Source organism: Cariama cristata, unplaced genomic scaffold (assembly GCF_000690535.1).
Source record: "Cariama cristata isolate BGI_N322 unplaced genomic scaffold, ASM69053v1 scaffold8794, whole genome shotgun sequence".
NCBI classification, from domain to species: Eukaryota; Metazoa; Chordata; class Aves; order Cariamiformes; family Cariamidae; genus Cariama; species Cariama cristata.
Genome location: NW_009613461.1, coordinates 18,039 through 37,018, shown reverse-complemented (window position 1 = coordinate 37,018; position 18,980 = coordinate 18,039). Strand labels below are relative to the sequence as shown.

Here is an 18,980-nt window from a genome sequence, read left to right as displayed (position 1 = left end):
CCTTACTGCTCTGTTGAGCGTGGTTCAGGTCGACCAGCATTTTGGCTGCCATTAAGAAGCCGCTCCGCTGTGCTGGATCCAGTGTACAGTGGAGAACACAGTGATGTTACTAAAACGGGTGTGTTTCTTTGTCTCTTGGACTGTCTGTAGGTGTGTGCCCCTGGGCAGCTGGCAGAGTAGAAGCATCTCTGATGGCTTGTTCTGGTTGTTGAGCTGGGACCAGCTATGCCAGTGAAGGTGACTTGTTTAAGGTGTACAGTAGGAGGGAGTGGCTTGCATAGCTCTGCCAGCAAATCTCTTCCAGTATCAACCTGGCTTTATGGTTTTCCACATCCTGTCATTGAAATACTATTGCACCCTACCTTCGATATGTGACAGTCCCTGAAGTGTTCATGCACTGTATAAAGTGATTTGCAGCGCAGCACATCTGAGTAGACAGTATGCAAACTGTATCATTTTGGTATCTAAAAGCTCTCCTGGTATGTTAAGTACTCTAATTTTGTTGGACTGCTCCAAGTTATTTCCTCTTACCCTAACAAGAATGCATCTTCAACCTCAGCAATACATCATTCCAAATTAATTGTTTGACCTGACTTTTTTTTTTTTTTTTGCGGGCTAATCTGATGCATGATTGTAATTCATAAGTTAAGTAGGCTCTTGTTTTCAAGAATATGAAAATCCCTATAACATATCTACATTTACTGTGAAGTTGAGCTTTGATCATGTTTAATTGGAAGGGCCGATTGATAACTCTTCTGTTGCTGCAGAACATCTCAGGAGGGGAGAATTAGGAGTGTCAGAGTACGTACTGGGATTTGCAGGCAGCCATCCAGTTCTCGCACCTCTCAGTTTTGGTGTCACTTGTGAAAACTTTGCAAAAGAATAGCATTAACGTATGTGACTTCTGCTTTTAAAAGCTGAGGTGAAAAATCACACTTCACAAACTGTTTTCTAGCTGCTTCTAGATGACTCAACTGAATGCGATCCCTTGGGAATTAGGCATTTGGAGTGAGTGCAGTAGGTGAAGTTGGAGTGGAAGCTGCAGCATGTTGTGCCATGTTTCTTACAGAGGAGAAAAAAATCTGAAGTTACATATCAGTAACAGTATCTTGCATGATGCAGTCTGTTAAGCATGTTTGTTAAACTCCCTCTAGTCTAAATTTGCAGTTTTATACCAGTTCCTATCAATAGTACAGTGCCCTATAGTGACATAAGCCTCTGTTACCTGCTTTTTGTTACTGGTTATAGCTTCATCTTTCTGTTGTGTTATCATGCTGACACAAACAGTGATCTTCAAGCATACGGTTAATTACCTGTAGTGCAAGGAGGGTCGTTAGTGGTTTAAGTACTGGTTTTCTGGAGTATTGCCCTCAATGGGTCTCAGTTTTGGGGACATCTAAACAAAGTAGCTACTGTCAAGGAGCGGGGTAGTGTGAAGAGCTGGTATTAGGTGTGCAGGGATTTCCCCTTCAGGGGTGAGAACACAGTAGCGGTGTGTTGTGGTTTCATGGCACTCATCAATGAGGCCTGAGCTTGCAGTAAGTGGGAGCCAGTCTTCCTCCGTGTTCTGGGTCAACTAGTTCATGTCATTAGTGAAGTACATGTGAACATGCGTGTGTATATATGGGCCCTTACTGCAGAATGCTTAAAGCATCATGGGTCCATAGCCTTTGTTCATGTAACCGTATCCTTAATCATTACTTGAGTTTGATCCGTTAGTGGCTGGTGCTTAAGCATAGAGTTTAGTTGACTTGAGGTGAATGATGGTTTGAAGTATTGTCAGGAAAGAAGTCTCCTCGTCTTCTGTAAGAAAGCTGAGCCTTTCTCTGACCCTGTTGGCTTAGGCATACCAGTGGCACAGGGAGGGTTGTGTAGTTGCTGTACCACTGCTGTGCGCGTGCTTTGGATTTATCAGTGTGTTCCCTAGAGCTCTTTGATGTTCTTCAGCTTCTTGACAGCTGTGTTAGATGTGTGGGTAATACCTACTTAAATGGTACGTTCACGCATGCTTGAATAAATCTGGCACTTCTACTTGTCTGGACTCACTAATGCTCTTTTTTGGCATATTTGACTCTGCAGATGGCTTCAGGTCCTCTGGTTCAGTTTAACGGCAACAGTTGCAAATCTTTGGGATAATTATGCAGTGTGGTTTATGCTGAAGAATTCAACTGAAAAAACCTCGCTCTCTTGACTGGCTCCAAATGTTTTGCTGAGAGTTTGCTTCTAATCTGCATTATCTACAAGTCATTGAATGCCTGTCTCATATTTTTCTCATCTATCTGTTTTCCCCTCTTATTTAGTTTGTTTATTTTTCTTCCTTTGGGTCATCGTTCTTCATAAATGCAGATTTTGGCTTCCCTTGATAGTTAGGGCTTGAGGTCTGACTTCTGTGTTCTGTGAAAATGCAGATGTGCTGTGTATAGCATGGGAAACAATGGGTTTTTTTCCCTTTAACCTTCTTCACAAATGAGTTCAAATACTGATGCTATTAGCTGGCTTAGGTAGCAGTCTAGTACCGCAAATAGCTATGGGTTTTGGCGGACAACTATAGGTATAGGTTGTGCAAGGTAAACTATGCCATAGGGACCCCCCCTTGAGAAGCATACTTTGCTCAGAAGCCTGGCAAAATTTCAGTGTAGTCCCCTTATATAAATTGACTTGCTTTTAAGCTGCTGCCCTGGGATATTAAGTATGATTTCAAAGTGTGTGCTGTTTATTGAGGCTAGTAGAAGTGGTTGCTACCTAATAAGCAAATTCCGAGTTAAATGTGAAGTGTGAGGAATTGAGGAAAAGCCAAAGGGCTCTTTGGGTGGCCTGAGAGGAGGAGACCTGAGACCCAGGGAGAGAGCTTACCAGGACGTGGTGATTTGCATCTCTTGAAGATCTCAGACTTGTTGGGGCGGGAAGGGACCTCTGGAGATTGTCAAGTTTAGCCCTCCTGTTCAGAGCAGCCTTCTTGGGACTCTGTCTGTTTGGGTTTTGAGTATCTCCAAGGATGGAGATTTTAAAACGTCCCTGGGCGACCTGTTCTAGTGCTTCATCAATCTTACAGTAAAACAAAAAACCAAGAAACAACCCCAAAAAAACCCAAACAAAAAAAACCAAAACAAAACAAAAACAAAAACAAAAAAAAACCCACAACAGCTCCCCCACCTCTTATGCTTAAGTGGAATTTCCTGTATTTCATTTTGCGTGTGCTGCTGCTGCTTCTTGTGCCTTCACTGGATACCACTAGGTAGACTCTGGTTCAGTCTTCACATCTCCTCCTTCTCCACCCCACCAGGTATTTTTGAAAATAGATATTTTTGTGGAGAAAGGCTTCTGTTTTTTGAAGCTGGAAGCTGTATTTGCTGTGAGGTTGTATGTGGCAGTAGGAGAAGAGCAAATATTTGAGATTCTGGAAGAGTGAAGTGGACTCCTAGGAATGGATAACAAGTAATTAAATGTTTACCTTCCTAATTCTTTGCTTCTGGCTTCAAAACAAATGACGTGCATGTCGGGTTTCCTTGTGATCTTTTAACTGATTAAGTCCAGTGACGTACTGAACTTACTCTGTCAAAATATAAATTGTTGCTGTGACCTGCAACACTTTCCCTCTGGGGTTGTTTCCAGTTTTTAGAAGTGGTTGCTCTGAGTTTGTCAATAAACCATAGTAGAGGTGTTTCCCTTTCTCTCTTGTTCTGAGACTTGTTTCTTTTCCTGTTGATAGCTCTGTTCACAGGCATCAGTCAAGCAATTTTGCTATATGTAAATGTCAGCCCTAAAATTTGGGTGTGAATTGGGAGTGTTCAGTTTGAGGCTGTAAAGAACTTGCTCCAAAGGAGAGCTGGAAAGTGGTGGCAGGTCTGCCTGCAGGTCCTGACTACGTGGAGAGCAGTCAGCAGTACAGCCATGGGAAATGACTGGTGTTTGCCTCTGGTAATAGCTGCCTCACTTCAGCCCTTCCGAAAGGAGATGATGATTATTTATTTGTTTTCCTGTTCAAGAAAAACGTCTTTTCTTAATGAGCAGTGTAATTACATACAGCGGTGCCTGTTTCTTTGATTTGTTTTGACAGTTTAGATATGCTGAGGTAAGTCCTAACTGAGTAATTCATATATCATTTTAAATCAATGTAAGTCTTTTCTTACCAGTAAGTGTGTGGTGGGATCTAACTGAGACTGCTTCAGAGGGTGTTGGTGTGGACCCATTGGAATTCTGATTATGTTCAGGCTTGCGTGGCCTGTGTCTTATGGCCAGAGCTCTCTGCACAGGTTGGTGCTGATGGAGTCACCTCTAGGACTTTTCATTGTGAGGGGTTATTCCAACTGCCTTGGCAAAGTGCAGCAATCGAATTCCCTCAAGGAAAACTCTCCCTTAATTCTAATCTTGCTTCTGCAGTTTTCCTTGCCTTAAACCTTGCTTGTTCCACTTTCATCAATAAAAAGAGCGTGAAAGGAGAGCAGTCTATAACGTTAACATCACATCTTTCTTTGTGGAAAATCCTTCCTATCCACGCTACAATAGACTTGGCAGACGCATTTGAATTTTTAAATATTTCAGAGATATAGATCCATATGGCATGATGTTCAACTAATTAATGTAAATATTTATGTGATAACTTGCTAGATAAGATTGACTCTAGATGGTACAATGAGAAACACTTCACAATTAAGTTTCAGCAGCTGAAGTAGATGTGTTTATTCTGGACAAATCTATGTTTTATTTGAACAGAACTACCTTAAGTCACAGAAGGTTAGACAAATTATCTTTCTTAGTCCTTTTTTAAAGAGGAGATCATGGTAGTGGTTATACAAAATGTTCTTTGCTGTCCTGTGCTTAATCAATTAGTCACAACAGTTAAACTTGCTCTTTTTTTTCTACAGAAAAAGATGGCAAAGCCTTTCATCCAAGATATGAAGAAAAACTCAAACTTGTGGCGCTGCACAAGCAGGTTCTGCTGGGACCTTACAACCCTGACACTTGCCCTGAAGTTGGATTCTTTGATGTGCTGGGGAATGATAGAAGGTAAAAGGGCTGGTACTTTTGTTGATATTAACTCTGCTTTTCTGTCTGAAGATAACATCATCCAATTTCCTCAATAAGACGACAAGTGTGTGGGTTGCCTCGATATGTGTGTGTGGTAGTGGAAAGTGAGAGTGGCCTCGCCAAATACATCTTAGAAATGTGAGTCATAGTTCAGTAAAGGAGCTAACAGAAAGTGATTGGGTTTTCTCAGCCACATTAGGAAAACCTACTGTGCCAGCAGTCTGGTTTCTCATAGCAGTTTAAGACTTGGTTAGCTGTGCATTAATGTGCAGGCCCATGTTTCATCCTAACTCTACACCAGGGTTACAGCAGGCCAAGCCTTTTGCCAGTGGTAGCAGCATTCACCATAGCTTTTGCTAATACCGAAGATAACTTCTTAATTCAGATACCTGATGCATTCAAACTGAGTAAATTTTTATGAGATCTGACAGTCTGAGATGTGTCTCTTGTATTGCTTGCAGTTCAGGCTGCACTTGAATATTAACTGTTGCTATTTCTAGCGTGAAGGCAATGTGCAACACTTCACTGGCTTCTCAGAGCTGGACCCAGTGCCCTGCTTTTGCCCAGATGGACGTAGCTTTCCTTTAGGAAGAACCAGGCTGTTGCATTCAACTAACTCAAGCACTATAATCGATGGTTGTTACCATGTTTGTTCCCAAGATAATGTATGTGTGTTTTTCCACAAACTAAAATGGAAGGAGGGTAAAAAATATTTCAGATTCATTTGTAGCTGGGAAGTTTTTGGATGTAGGTCAGAAGTCTAAGTAGTATTGGTGATACGTATGAGATTTCATATAAGCACCCAGTTACATCTGTTTGAAAGAGTTGTTCTGGTGGAGGCAGAGAGCACTGTACTCTCTTTGGGTAAAAAGTTTTTGGTTCTGTGAAACTGCATATGATAAAGTTTGTCCCTGGTGTCTCAACATTTTTTTTTTTTTTAATTTGCTGGGTTGTCAGGGTTCGCTACTGACTTGAAAAGAGTTGAGTCTTCTGTTATTTCAGATGATTTCTCTCTCTCAGGAAGGAATGGGCTGCCCTTGGAAACATGTCAAAGCAAAAAGCTATGACAGAATTTGTTAAGCTCCTGAATAGGTGCTGCCACTTGTTTTCAACATATGTCACTTCCCACAAGATAGAGAAAGAAGAACAAGAAAAGAAAAGGTAATGTTTGAGTCCTTTGGAGTATGTTGAGTGTGTAACTCTTGACCTATGGATGGTGTCACAGCTAGCTTAGGTTGAAGTTGTCTTGGGAAGAGAAATGCTTAAGTTTAGGCGGCTGTGTTACCGTTTGATCTCTTTAAGCCTTTTTACTTTGCCGGTAATGAATGATTGTTTCTGAGGTGAAGACACCTCAAATATTAGGAGTTTTTAAAATTTTGCTGATACTGTCATCTGTTTAAGAAATGCATGCTTCACAAAACGTCTGCCTCAGTATGTCTGTGGACGAAACGTATACAGAACATGAAATTGTCAGGTGCTTTAAACTTCCCTTCTAGTATGGGTTAGCAACTTGACAAAGACTATCTTTTACTATCGCTTATACATCATGTGATTATTAACCTATAGTATCTATGTAATTATTCAACATATGTTAAAGCTTGGTAGATGTGTTTAAGATTTCCAGGCAATTTTTTCCGCTGCCCTCTGTTACAGATAGTATAATAACAGTTTAGAATGAGTATCAAATTATAATACAGAACTTACCCTTGTCGTACTGCAGAGTGCAGTAAAACTACACAGTACTATGTTTTCTTCTTGTGTCCAATAAGACGCTTTTCCAGGCCAATTGAAGTGGGAGGAGATGATACCAAACAAAAAACCTTATTGGGCAGGCAAAAGGCAGGTTACAGCATGTTGAAAATAACTCATCCTAGGATTGTAGGAATGCTGAAATAGCTTATTGAGTGGATGTTGCAGAAGAGAAGAGGAAGAACGAAGGCGACGTGAAGAGGAGGAGCGTGAGCGTTTACAAAAAGAAGAAGAAAAACGTAGGCGAGAAGAAGAGGAAAGACTGAGAAGGGAAGAAGAAGAGAGAAGGAGAATAGAGGAGGAACGACTTCGGATGGAACAACAGAAGTGAGTAGCTGAAATAACACTTCAAAGAAAATAACTGCCTTGCACTTGAGACAATTGTGTGTAACTGTTTAAATAGTTGTTATGCTAGAATTGAATACCTGAAGTTCAGAGCACTTGAGTCTGGCAGTGACGTTTGCATCCTTAGTTAAGAGGAACACAGTTTGCAGAGAATAATTATCCTAATGCATTATTGTATGCAGCCTTCTCAGACAAAAGTGCCAGAAAAGCTTTGTTTGAAGAGAAGTCCTGGAGGTTTTTGGGTTCAAGGGCTGCACCTCATGGAAACTTGTGGCTCTGTTTCTTAAATGATTAATGCTGCACTCAGCTGAGCAGAGTTAAGTGTCCAGCTGGAAGTGATGTTTCAACTGTGACTTGAAAGTTTCTATCCTTTCACAGAAGGTGGAGCCATGAAAAAAGGATAACTGCCGTTCAGTGGGGTGTTTCGAATGCATAGCTGAAATTGTCTAACTTGGTAGTTCAGCACTACCTCCTTAATGGTGCTCCCTTTCTAGGAAGTGTGAACGGTCTGCAGATCTCATTTGTACACTGATAATCACTGGATCTTACTGCCTTTCTAAAAGGAATACAAACTTCATGTTCAAATGCACTTAACCTGTGTTTGTAGCCTGAATTAAATTGTTTACTTGGAATGCACATCTCTAGTTATATTTCATTGTTCCCATCACATCCAGATGCTGAAAACAAGGATCTAGCTTTGCACACATAGCATTTAAGAGAATAGTAAATCATCGAAACTGTTCCATGTCAGTCAGCAACCATTTTCCATAATAAAACTGTCTTCACAGGGGATGTCTCCGAAGTAGATCCTGCACTTGCTATGTAGTGGTCTTGAGAAGGGGGCAAATCATTAATCCACAAGCTTTGCTGCCTGTTTAATGTGGTGAGAGTCAGAGGAGTGCAAAATACAGACATAAATGAACAGAGAATGCACTAAAAAATGTTGCACAGTGCTAATTAACAAGGAGTGTGGTATACCTTGAAGTGAAGATTTTTTTTTACATGAATAGCAACTGTGTATTTAGTGGTTTGTAGCAGGTTGCAGAGATAGAGAGTTTAAACAGAAAAGGAATGTGGATATGTATATACAGGCCAAGTGTATCTCAACTGGTCGTAGTTTGCTGAAGCGTAGTAAGTCTTGCCCTTTAGGATACTAAACCGGTCTAATACTGGAGCTTTTAGAGGATGATTTTTGGGGAAGGAAGAAGAGTGGGAAGGAAAGCATTACTCCTGCATTTGCGTGATACTTCTTTCTTCCTCTGAAGCATTGATAGCTGATCGCTGGTGGACATAGCATGTGAGACAAACCCTCCGTCTAGCTAGTAGCTTTACTATATAGTTTCTGTTAGCCCTTTGCGGAGAGGAGAAAAACTGAGCCTATACATAAGTAACCCATGTGTTCCTCCTGAAGTTTCAGCAGTTGAGTTTGTTGGAGGTGCAGATGCCCTGCTTGGTGGCATTTTTCTTGTTCCTGAATCAGGCCACAGTCACTCGCACTTTTCATATTTGTTTGCATACTGTCCTGGGAAATTAAGATAGTAATGTGGTGTGTTCTTAGATTTACCAAAAAGCACTGGCGTGCTGTACCACAGCAGGTTTATTCTTATCAATATTTGTAGAAGGGCTGCTAGAAGGATGGTTTCTGCATGTTTTCCGGAGGAACCAAATATGGGATTTTTCCCTTGCTTGTTTGAGAAATTAAGTCACGCAATTTTCTAGCGCTACCTCTTTGTCAGACTACAGATTGGGAATTATGTAAGAGCTCTTGTTTCTTTAATATTTGATATTTTCGAACATTGGGTAGAAATTGTTGCTCCCTTCTTTATATTCTCAGCATATTTTTTTAGGCAAAATTCACATTTGCATTACCTCTGGGCTCTGCTGTATTATGTGGATTTGTTTTAATTGGTTTTTGCAGGAATTGAATTAACTGTCTTTGAGGCCACTTAAATGACTTAAGTACAGGGATTTCCCCAATACCCTCAGCTGCTTATAATCTTCCTACTCTCCTCCCACCAATCTAGGCAACAGATAATGGCAGCACTGAACTCCCAGACTGCCATTCAGTTCCAGCAGTACGCAGCCCAGCAGTATCCGGGCAACTATGAACAACAGCAGATTCTAATTCGGCAGCTCCAGGAACAGCATTATCAACAGTACATGCAGCAGTTGTATCAAGTCCAGCTTGCACAGCAACAGGTATGGCCGACCAGCTGAGAAACTTCAATTTTGTGTCCCAGGCTCTCTGTGGGAGATGTTAACTTGTCTGACGTTATCTCTTTGAAAAGATAATTGTTACAAGAAGAGATAGTATCCTAGTGACTAATGCTGCTTCAGATTCAAACACCAAAGTGCCTTTATTTAATCTTTTCAAGTAGTTTTCTGAAGCAGCTGTTAGTTAAGAAAATTCTAAGCAGCCTTTACTAATTACTTGGTTTGATATTATTCTCAGAGACCAAATGTGAAGTGCTCTGCTGCAGCATCTATCATGTGTGTAATTTAACAAGGGTACATACCAGTACATCTGAGCATGAACAAACCTATTCAAGTGGCTCTCGATGTAGGTATTGCACCTGAAGATCTGTGCAGAGCAACAGGCTTTGGTCAGCCATGTGTTTCCAGCTGAATGTGCATGCAGCACTGTCACATCACTACTGGGTTTGAGATTGCTCCTCCATGTCAACTTGAGCGGTTCTCTCGCCTTTTGCATCTATTGTCTGACATCAGTATCTAATTAAGTTGCTTGCCTGCAATAGACTGCTCGTGACTTGGGTGGGAGGACAGACTTTTGTATTTCTGGTAGCAATGGGTGGCAGTGGTACTGATACATTACTTCCATGCAAGAGTTTTGTGCTTGGGCTTGAAAGACTACCTCTTTGTTTAGAGGAATCTTGTATCTCTGCCAAATGTATTATATTCACATCTCAAGCTATCTTAAAGTTCAAGGATGCCCATCTGTAACAGTCTTGACAGATGTAAGCCAGACTTCACACTGCAATATGTCTGACCTCTCTGGGCAGGACCTGAACCTTAAATGGCCTGTAACTGCCAGCCTGAGGTCTATTGTTCTTGAGCTAAAGACTTAAAATTCAGTAACTAATTTCCTGTTAAGTCATTTGTATTTTGACAAGGCTGATCCCCTCAGCGAAGAACTGTCCAAGAAGGGAAGCCACGTGGCCCATGTGAACCTCATGAAGTTGAACAAGGCCATGTGCAAGGTTCTGCATCTGGGTTGAGGCAATCCCCAATACCAGTACAGACTGGGGGATTGAGAGCAGCCCTGCAGAGGTGGACTTGGGGATACTGGTGGGTGAAAACTGGATGTGAGCTGGCAATGGGCTCTTGCAGCTCAGAAAACCAACCGTATCCTGGGATGCATAAAAAGAAGTGTGGCTAGAAGGTTGAGAGAGGGTAGTGATTCTCCCCTTCTATTCAGCTCTCGTGAGGCCTGACCTGGAGTCCTGTATCTGGCTCTGGGGTCCCCAGCACAAGGAGGACATGGACCTGCTAGAGCAAGTCCAGAGGAGGGCCACAGAAATGGTCAGAGGGCTGGAGCACCTCCCCTGTGAGGACAGGCTGAGAGAGTTGGGGTTGTTCAGCCCAGAGAAAAGAAAGCTCTGGGGAGACTTTATTGCAGCCTTCCAGTACTTAAAGGAGGCTTATAAGAAAGATGGAGAAAGACCTTTTTACCAGGGGCTGTAGTGACAGGACAAGGGGCAATGCTTTTAACCTGAGAGAGCGTAGGTTTAATTGGGGCATAAGGAAGAAATTTTTTTACAATGAGGGTGGTGAGGCAGTGGCAGAGGTTGCCCCGGGATGGGGCATCCACAGCTCCTCGGGAAGTGTTCAAGGCCAGGTTGGATGGGGCTTTGAGCAGCCTGGTCTAGTGGAAGGTGTCCCTGCCATGGCAGGGGGTTGGAACAGCGTGGTCTTTAAAGGTCCCTTCCACGCCAAACCATGATTCAACGGAGTTGAAGTGGTATAGGAAAGTCAGAAGCCTCCTGCCCTGTTACAGTTACTCTTGAAGCTTAATGACACCTTGGTACCAATGCTTTGGTGTCACAGTGGTAAGCAAAAGCTATAGCCTCATCAGTCTTGTCCTTGATGCCTTCTGTAATTGATACTACTCCCTTGAGACTGAGGCATCAGAGATGCTGCTGCCAATTTTCTTCAATGCTATCAGCACTGTTCCTTTCAATCATGACTGTCTGCTTTCTATGTACAGAAGACTAATGCCCTCCAAGACCCACACAAAACAGGATTTCCTTTATAGTGGCTTACAAAATACTAAGTCTGCCAGACAGTGAAGTTTATCTTTCAAATCTCTGCTTGGACAACTCTTGTAGAGGAAAGGATGAAAACGAAGCGTGTAACAGAGCTAAAATTATCTAATTCTACTTTAGACTTTCATGAAGACTCAGGTAGCCTCTGTAACACTTCTGAGGAATACTTTCCTTTTGGGTGCCTGTAACTCAGCTGCCTTGGGATCTGTTAGTGCAGTTCAAAAGTGCTGTTCTGTCATAGTTGCTTACAGATCAGCTTGTGATACAATTCATTTTGGAAAGGCTGTATGCAATAGTTTTCTAGAAAAGTTCTCACCGCTTTGTTATCTCAGTGAATTGCTGTAGTAGAAAGTGGATCTGGTCAGCATCTGTACAATTGCTCAAACTTGAATTGTATCTAATGTTTGACTATATTGTCTTTGTATTCCTTCAGGATACCTATATCCCATTCATTCATTAAAATCATGTGCTTATTAGGTTATTCTTTAAAGAATGGTACTGTCAATTATACCTTTTCCCTGTCCCAACAAAAGAGCGTATGTAATCTCTCTATACTGATAACAAGGGGCAGAGGAATAAGCCTTGAAGCTAAAGGGGTAATGTATCCTACTTAAATCCGAAAGGATGGTTGTTACCTTGTATAATCTCATTTTAGGTGTATTTAATCCTTTGCACAGGGCCAGCATGATAAATTCTGTCTAAAGAGTTTCAATGTACATAAGTCATGTTCTAAAAGCAGCACCTCTGAGCTTTAATAACTTCTCCCAGACCACTCGCAGTCCTTGTGGCTCTTATGCTTCCTGCTTTCACGTTAAATAACTGCCTTTGTCAGGCATCATGGATTTGATAGAGAACCCTGTTGAGCAAGTTAACTCGCAAATTGGCAAGTCCTTAATAGACTTTAAATACTTCCAGCTCTTTTTAGACCTGGATGAGCTCAGGCTAGAACACTTTCAGCCGACTGGTAAAAACCAGCAAACAAGTCATGGCTTTCAATTCTGCAAGAAATGTCATAGGAATTACTGAAATGCAGGACTTCCATAGTTAAGTGCAAGAGTTTGTGTGTGCCCTAATTAACTTGAAAGTTGAATCTTTTTGTTCAGATTGTACCCACCAGCCTAGAACAAAGTGACTTCACTTCCCTTGATACTAACTACGTGTAATTGGTACTAACTACGTGTAATTCTTACTGGTTAATGTGTGCTGCTTCTGGTTTTTTGTGTCAAGCCTCCTCCTGGGGCGCAGGGGGAGATTATTTTTTTTTTTTCCCTTTAAAGTGTCTTTATACCTTCTGCTGGAAGAGGGAGACAACTTGGGAGGTTTCTGTTTTACTTGACTTAATTTCTGTCCTTTTAGGCAGCCTTACAAAAACAGCAGGAGGCAGTTGTGACAGCAACAGGGACACCTCTGGCTACTGCGTCAAAGGTGAATGCACCTGCCCCAGGGGACTCCCCATCTATTAACGGGCAGGCCAGTGCACATGCAGACAGCCATGAAAAAGAGCTGGATTCAGAGGGTTTGGAAGAAGCACTGGAGAATGGACCAAAAGGTAGGACTAGCTAGATTCCCTAATTGAAAATAAATAGCGAAAGCCTTTCTTAGGATTCAGTTGTCTTAAGTATGGTTACTATGGCTCTTTGGCTTCACTGGGCTACACAAGAGCTAGGTTTGATACCTGGGTCCAGTTTCTCTCAAGGGAGAACAATACTGCACAAGCAATACTCAGCTTTGGCGAGAGGGAAAGCAGAAGCAGCAAAAGCGTTTCGGGCAAAGTGGATGGGATCCAGAATGTCCTTTCAGTCTTGACTTGAAGGAACGGAGCATAAAAGTTCTAGCAGAAAACTGTTCTGTGCAGAAATATGTTTAGTCGTGTTTAAACTCGGGACAAAACTGAGTGATTAGCCTTGCAGATTAAAATAAAGCCAAATCCTTCTTGCTCTTTCTGAATGCTGCCCTACCTGTGGCTTAGCCCTGTCCTATGTGCAGTCCAGGCTGCTGTCCCCTCACACTTCCCACCTCCCTCAGACAGCTTCTAGGAAGTTGTGGAAATGGAGCAGGAAAAGTAGCCTCCCAGCAGCGCTCTCATTGCTGGTGTTTCTGGGTGTTACCTCTATGCTTTCATCCACAATCAGTAGTCCTCAAAAGACTTGTTTGGATCCCAGTATGGAACCAACGCAAGTATGATGATCCCTGTCTTCATGATGAGGTGTTCAGATATTTTAGTCAATATTTGACAACTTCTAGACAAATCCACAACCTCTGGTTCTGTCCCATTAAAGATCCTTTCGGTGAAGGGTTCTGTGCAATGTAACCCCATCACATGTAGCAATACATCTGTCTTCTGAGTCTTTTCTGTGTAAGCACTATTGGTTTCAATGTGGTGGATGGGTGAACTGGTGGGATTTACGTGTGCAGTGTTATATCTAAACTTGCAGTGCGCTCCATGCAAGTTTCAACTATGAAAAGATGTTTCTTCAGTTAAAAAAAAAAAAATTACTCGGAAGCAACTCTGATGCTTCTGGTCCTCATGTGCCCCTAAGGCACACTGAAGTATGCAGCATAAATAACTGAAGCAAAGCTTAACTGGAGTATTTCCTCCCCTCCCTCCAGATTCTGTTCCAGTGATAGCTGCCCCATCGATGTGGACGCGACCCCAGATAAAAGACTTCAAGGAAAAAATCCGGCAGGATGCAGACTCTGTGATCACAGTGGGCCGAGGAGAAGTGGTTACAGTCAGAGTACCAACTCATGAAGAGGGGTCTTACCTCTTTTGGGAGTTTGCTACAGACAATTATGACATTGGTTTTGGGGTGTATTTTGAATGGACAGACTCCCCTAATACTGCAGTCAGTGTGCATGTCAGCGAATCCAGTGATGATGAGGATGAAGAAGAAGGTAAGCATGCTTATTTTTGTAAACTGCCAGTCCTGCAGAGCTTACCACGGGGGAAAACCCAACGGATTGTCTTGTGTAGTCTCCTAGTTCCCCCAACTTCTGTCTAGCTGAAATCTTGTCTTCAATTTTGAACAGAAGCGCAATTCTGAAAGTAACCTCAGTCACCTCATTTTGTCACAGCTAGATTAAAGCTGTTGAGGGTGAGGAAATCCTTTTGCGAAGTTTTACTTATTCCTTAGTGTGTCCTCTTGTCCAATTCAGCTATTCAGTGAGCTGGACTGAAACCCGTGTCCTAATAGAGCACAGTGGATCTGCACACTGAAAACTTTAAGAAAAATCCTGCCCTGCTGTTAATGAACTTTTTCTAGAGAGGAAGTTTCCTTGAGGCTTCAGCAAAACATCTTAAAAAAGCAACTCCTGATAGTGGCCAGGACACAGGTCGCAGCCTTTACCTACAGGGGAGGCTGGCATACCATCAGAAAAAAAAAGTTTTGAAATGAGCATGCGATTTGCTTAGGAAGCAGTGGCCTTCTGAATTTTACTACTAAGTAATCAGTAGTAGTAAGTGTGTCAGACCAGTAGCAGTGGTTATGGGGTAATGTCTTAATGAAAACTAGAGCTTGGCATCTCTACAAACTGACCCAGCTGTGCTGGGGAGATGGGTGTGTTGAGTTTTAATATCAAACTGTAAAATTCATGATGAAGTGAGCATGCTTACTGTTCCTCCCTACATTTGAATGATTTAGCCACAGCCTGGGTTTGAACCCCTTCAACCCATCTGATCTCTAAACTAACACAGAGCGTCTTGTCCGCTACAGATCAGTCTGACTTCCTGTTGTAAAGCATCCATCCAGGTTAACTGACACCATTTTTTTTCTTCTTCCTTGCAGAAAATACTAGCAGTGAAGAAAAAGCCAAAAAGAATGCCAACAAGCCTCAACTAGATGAAATAGTGCCTGTGTACAGACGAGACTGTCACGAAGAAGTGTATGCTGGCAGCCACCAGTACCCAGGGAGAGGAGTTTATCTTCTTAAATTTGACAACTCCTACTCTCTATGGAGGTCAAAAACAGTTTACTACAGAGTTTATTATACTAGATAAAGGTGTGGCTGTGTCTGAGGCTGGGCTGTGCAGAAGATGTCATTTTATTTGGAATTTTCTTCAAGCATAATGGATCCTTTTGAGTCTGTGTTTTATCCTGTCTGTATCTGTATGGTTTGTGTGAACCTTAACAAGTAGACACTGGGATCTTCCTGCTCCATGACACTAATGCATATTGCATTGGGCTTAACACAGGATCTCCCTGGCCCTTTTGGGTATTGGAGTGAACCAATGGAAGTCATTGGCTCCAGTGCTAAGGTCACATCAGTTGCATTTGTTAAAGCCTCATGAAAAAGGGAGCGGGAGTTGCTGGCTCATTGGCTGGGTGATCTGATGTTTCCAGGTCTGGATGCTTTGAATAACTTGTTAATGGTTAATTTAAAGGTCCCATCAATAACTGGTAGATTTGGATGCAGTTTGCTGTGTAGCAAATTTCTCTTAACTGTAATTGAATGTCAGATTTTTACACCATTAAAACTTGAAACTTTAAGTTGATGCAGTTTAGAAACAAGTTGTCTCGCTTCTGTCCTCTCCAAAGAAGAAACATTCAGTTCCTTAAACCAGCGTAGTGGCTAAGACAAGGATGAACAGCATCCTGAAAGTACAGCAAATAACCTCTTCTGAAGATGTAAACTGAATGACAATTAAAAGTTTATGTAACAAGAAGAACGTTAATCTCTCTGCCCCGCTGCTAACCCTAGAATGAAAATCCTTTTTTGAGGCAGTTGACTTAGAAATAGTTTATACCTTGGTTCAAAGTTTGGTGGGATTTTTAATGGGGTACTTTAAAAAAAAAATAAATCTACAAACCTGAAACCAGTTTTCTGCACAACGTTCTGGTTTGTCTGTTTTTGTAAAACCTGAATAAGGACGTTCTGCATCTGAAGAATAGTAAGTCACTTTGATAAAGTATAGGAGTTAATGTTGCACTAATGGAAATCACTGCCAGTCCGTTTTCATCTGAACTGGTGATACTTGGGTGCAAACTTTCTGCTTTAATCTGTAACTGTCTGCAGAAAGGCAGAGTGCACGTACAGATACTTAAATAACATAGCTTTAATCTCAGTTTCATATAGTTTGGTTGGGGCATTTCGCATTTTGTATAGGGGAAATATGCAGGTGGCTACTTGACTTGAGGCTGCAGTAAGAATCTGCTTTCCTTGCAGCCCCGCACCCCAGGGGTGGTGTGTTGCAAGGAGGACTTGCCTAAGTGCTCTCTGCATGGGTAATGCACTTTGTTACTGAAAGAAAAATGGTTACTTTGGGTCTCTCTCAGATCAGTTCTTGCAGTAAGACTTCCATTGATTAGCTGCAGCATGTACAGTTCCGTGGCAGATGATGTTGAGTTTGCGGGATTTGTTTGAATAATCAGTTTGTACATACATGATACTTTTCTCATACTAACAATGGAGATACTTCTCCTAGAGTGCTTAACTTGTCATCTTGCATTTGGTTCAGCAACACTGTACCAGCTTATAGCTAGTTAGTGCTGCTTTATCCAAAAACACTGTACAATGTTCTGCTCTTGTGTACATACAGTATATAAACCATTAATTTAGAAAGTACCTTGCTTTTAAAGAAAATTGTATTTAATGTAAAAAAAAACAAACAACCAACTTTTAAAAAGGCAGGCACTAATATATTTCTTCTGGTCTTCAATTTAAATTTTTTTTGTCCATACAAAAATGTTACAACTTTTTCCTCTAAGAATATCTGTTCTTGGGAGCGGTGTTTGTTGCTTTAAATGGCAGCACTTACTGTCATGTGTTGGATGTTAGAACTTTTACGTTTTCAGACGTTTTTTATTGCCTCTGGCTGTTGATTAGTACAGTACAAGTGCGATTTCAAGATACCTTGAGATAGTATTTAATCCTAATTAAAATACATTTATCTGTAATGCTGTTGACTTTTTATTAATTTGGAAACCTTGGCATTGCTGTGTATGGCTATTCAGCTAAGATAAGCTTGTCATCTTCCCTCTCATCCTTAAAAATTGAGTACCATGCTAACACTGTGGTCTTAGCAGCCCAATCACTTGGGGCCAAGGCTCTGCATGAGAAGTGTCGCTAGCTCACTGGATGAGGCCACCTGTCAATATTAGAAGAGCCCAGCTTGAATGGCATGATTGCTCTGGGTTTTGAAAGGGTAGCAGAAAGGGTTGGATGTGGGCAGCTGATACTTGTAAACTGTTTTCTGCCTAGGAGAAAAGTGCCTGCCTTTTCCCCGCGAGGCTGAATGAACCCAGCCCCAAGGGGCGGCAGGGGCTGGCTGCCTTGTCCTGAAAAGCTCTTGGCCCGAAGGGCAAGAGAGAGGCAGGGCCATGCACGGTTTGGACTGAAGAAGAAAAGCCAGAAAGTAGAGGCGAAAAGGCAAGTTACGCTAAGGTTTCTGTCGGCCAAAAGTTGCCCTTTGCTGCTTACCTGCTACTAGTAAGTAGCTTATCCTAGAGCTGAGGCCAGAAGTGGGTTTTGCACCAGTTTGATCCCTGGTTCAGGTCCTGTTGGCCCCACCTGCCCCCATAGACAGTGGCCTCTCACGCCGGTGCCTCCAGATTTCAGCTGGGGAGCAGGAGTCCCTTCCGTGAGAACAAAACAAGTGTTGTGCTGTGAGAAGCAAGATGCTGAGAAGCTCAATGTACCGTATGCTCTGGGTGTGCTACAAACTGGTTTCACATGAAATGTGCAAGTGCACTGAAAACCAAAATAATTACAGCAGCAAGTGTACCCCAACTGGACCTATTTTACCCGTCTCCTGCATGTATACATTTCCCTTTCTACAATTAAAAGAAGCACTGCGCTCGCAGCTCACTCTCACAAGAGAGCTATCGTAAACACTTTCTGGAATGAACTAAGTCACTGGTGATAAATGTAGGTGATGCGACATAAGCAGGTTGACAAAGCTTGGTTCCCAATATACAGGTCCTTTGAGGAAAAGCTAAATAATCTGAGGGACAAATCGTTGTTAGAAATGATGTTTTCAGAAGCACCTTCAACGTGGATGTTGCTTGTGCAGCTTCTTCTGTGAGGCAGTTGTGTGGGAGATACCAAGGCAAGGTCTGTAGTCCCAGAAGGATTAAGCAGTGCAATTGAAACAACTTGCTAATTAAGACACTTGGCTGCTCTATGAAATTGTCCCTGCCTATCCTCTTTGCTGTCCTTCCCCACCCCTTGGCTTTTAGCACTTTCTGCCTTGTACTTTGCTTTGTAAGTCACAGATTAAACACTGATTTAGAGCAGCTGGATGCAACCTTTGAGGTAACTGTAATGGGCAGGGTCATAAAAATCACTTGTCTGCTGTCAAAGGAGGTCTAGGGGATAGTTTAGCCATTTAACCTCCTTTATTTATGCAGTTGCTTTAGAAATTGTAAGAGTAGGCTGCATAGACCTGTTTAAGTACAAAGAAGCAAAGTAGCCATCCTTCACCCCAGTGCTAGCCACTTCTCCAGACTGAGTAACAGCTCAGAGCAGTTGTTAGCCTTATTAATGTAAAATAGCCACGTAAAGGTTGCTTTCTGACAACTTAATGCTCTCTTGTTGCTAGCACCAGATCCTGTGGTCTCCATCCTCTTCCTGCACATC

The 18,980-nt window shown here is 42.1% G+C and overlaps 1 protein-coding gene across 1 annotated transcript in view; it reads left to right on the top strand.

Annotated features, from left to right (window-relative positions):
• Nucleotides 1-15,895, top strand: part of ACBD3 (acyl-CoA binding domain containing 3) — an 18,236-nt gene extending 2,341 nt beyond the window's left edge. Inside the window, exons 2-9 of the mRNA XM_009699033.1 lie at nucleotides 3,375-3,405; nucleotides 4,866-5,007; nucleotides 6,049-6,189; nucleotides 6,946-7,104; nucleotides 9,147-9,321; nucleotides 12,762-12,954; nucleotides 14,016-14,300; nucleotides 15,191-15,895. Of these exons, the coding sequence (XP_009697335.1) occupies nucleotides 3,375-3,405; nucleotides 4,866-5,007; nucleotides 6,049-6,189; nucleotides 6,946-7,104; nucleotides 9,147-9,321; nucleotides 12,762-12,954; nucleotides 14,016-14,300; nucleotides 15,191-15,402 (1,338 nt within the window). The 3' untranslated portion in view covers nucleotides 15,403-15,895. The remainder of the gene's footprint in view (nucleotides 1-3,374; nucleotides 3,406-4,865; nucleotides 5,008-6,048; nucleotides 6,190-6,945; nucleotides 7,105-9,146; nucleotides 9,322-12,761; nucleotides 12,955-14,015; nucleotides 14,301-15,190) is intronic.
• The last annotated feature ends 3,085 nt before the right edge of the window (nucleotides 15,896-18,980 follow it).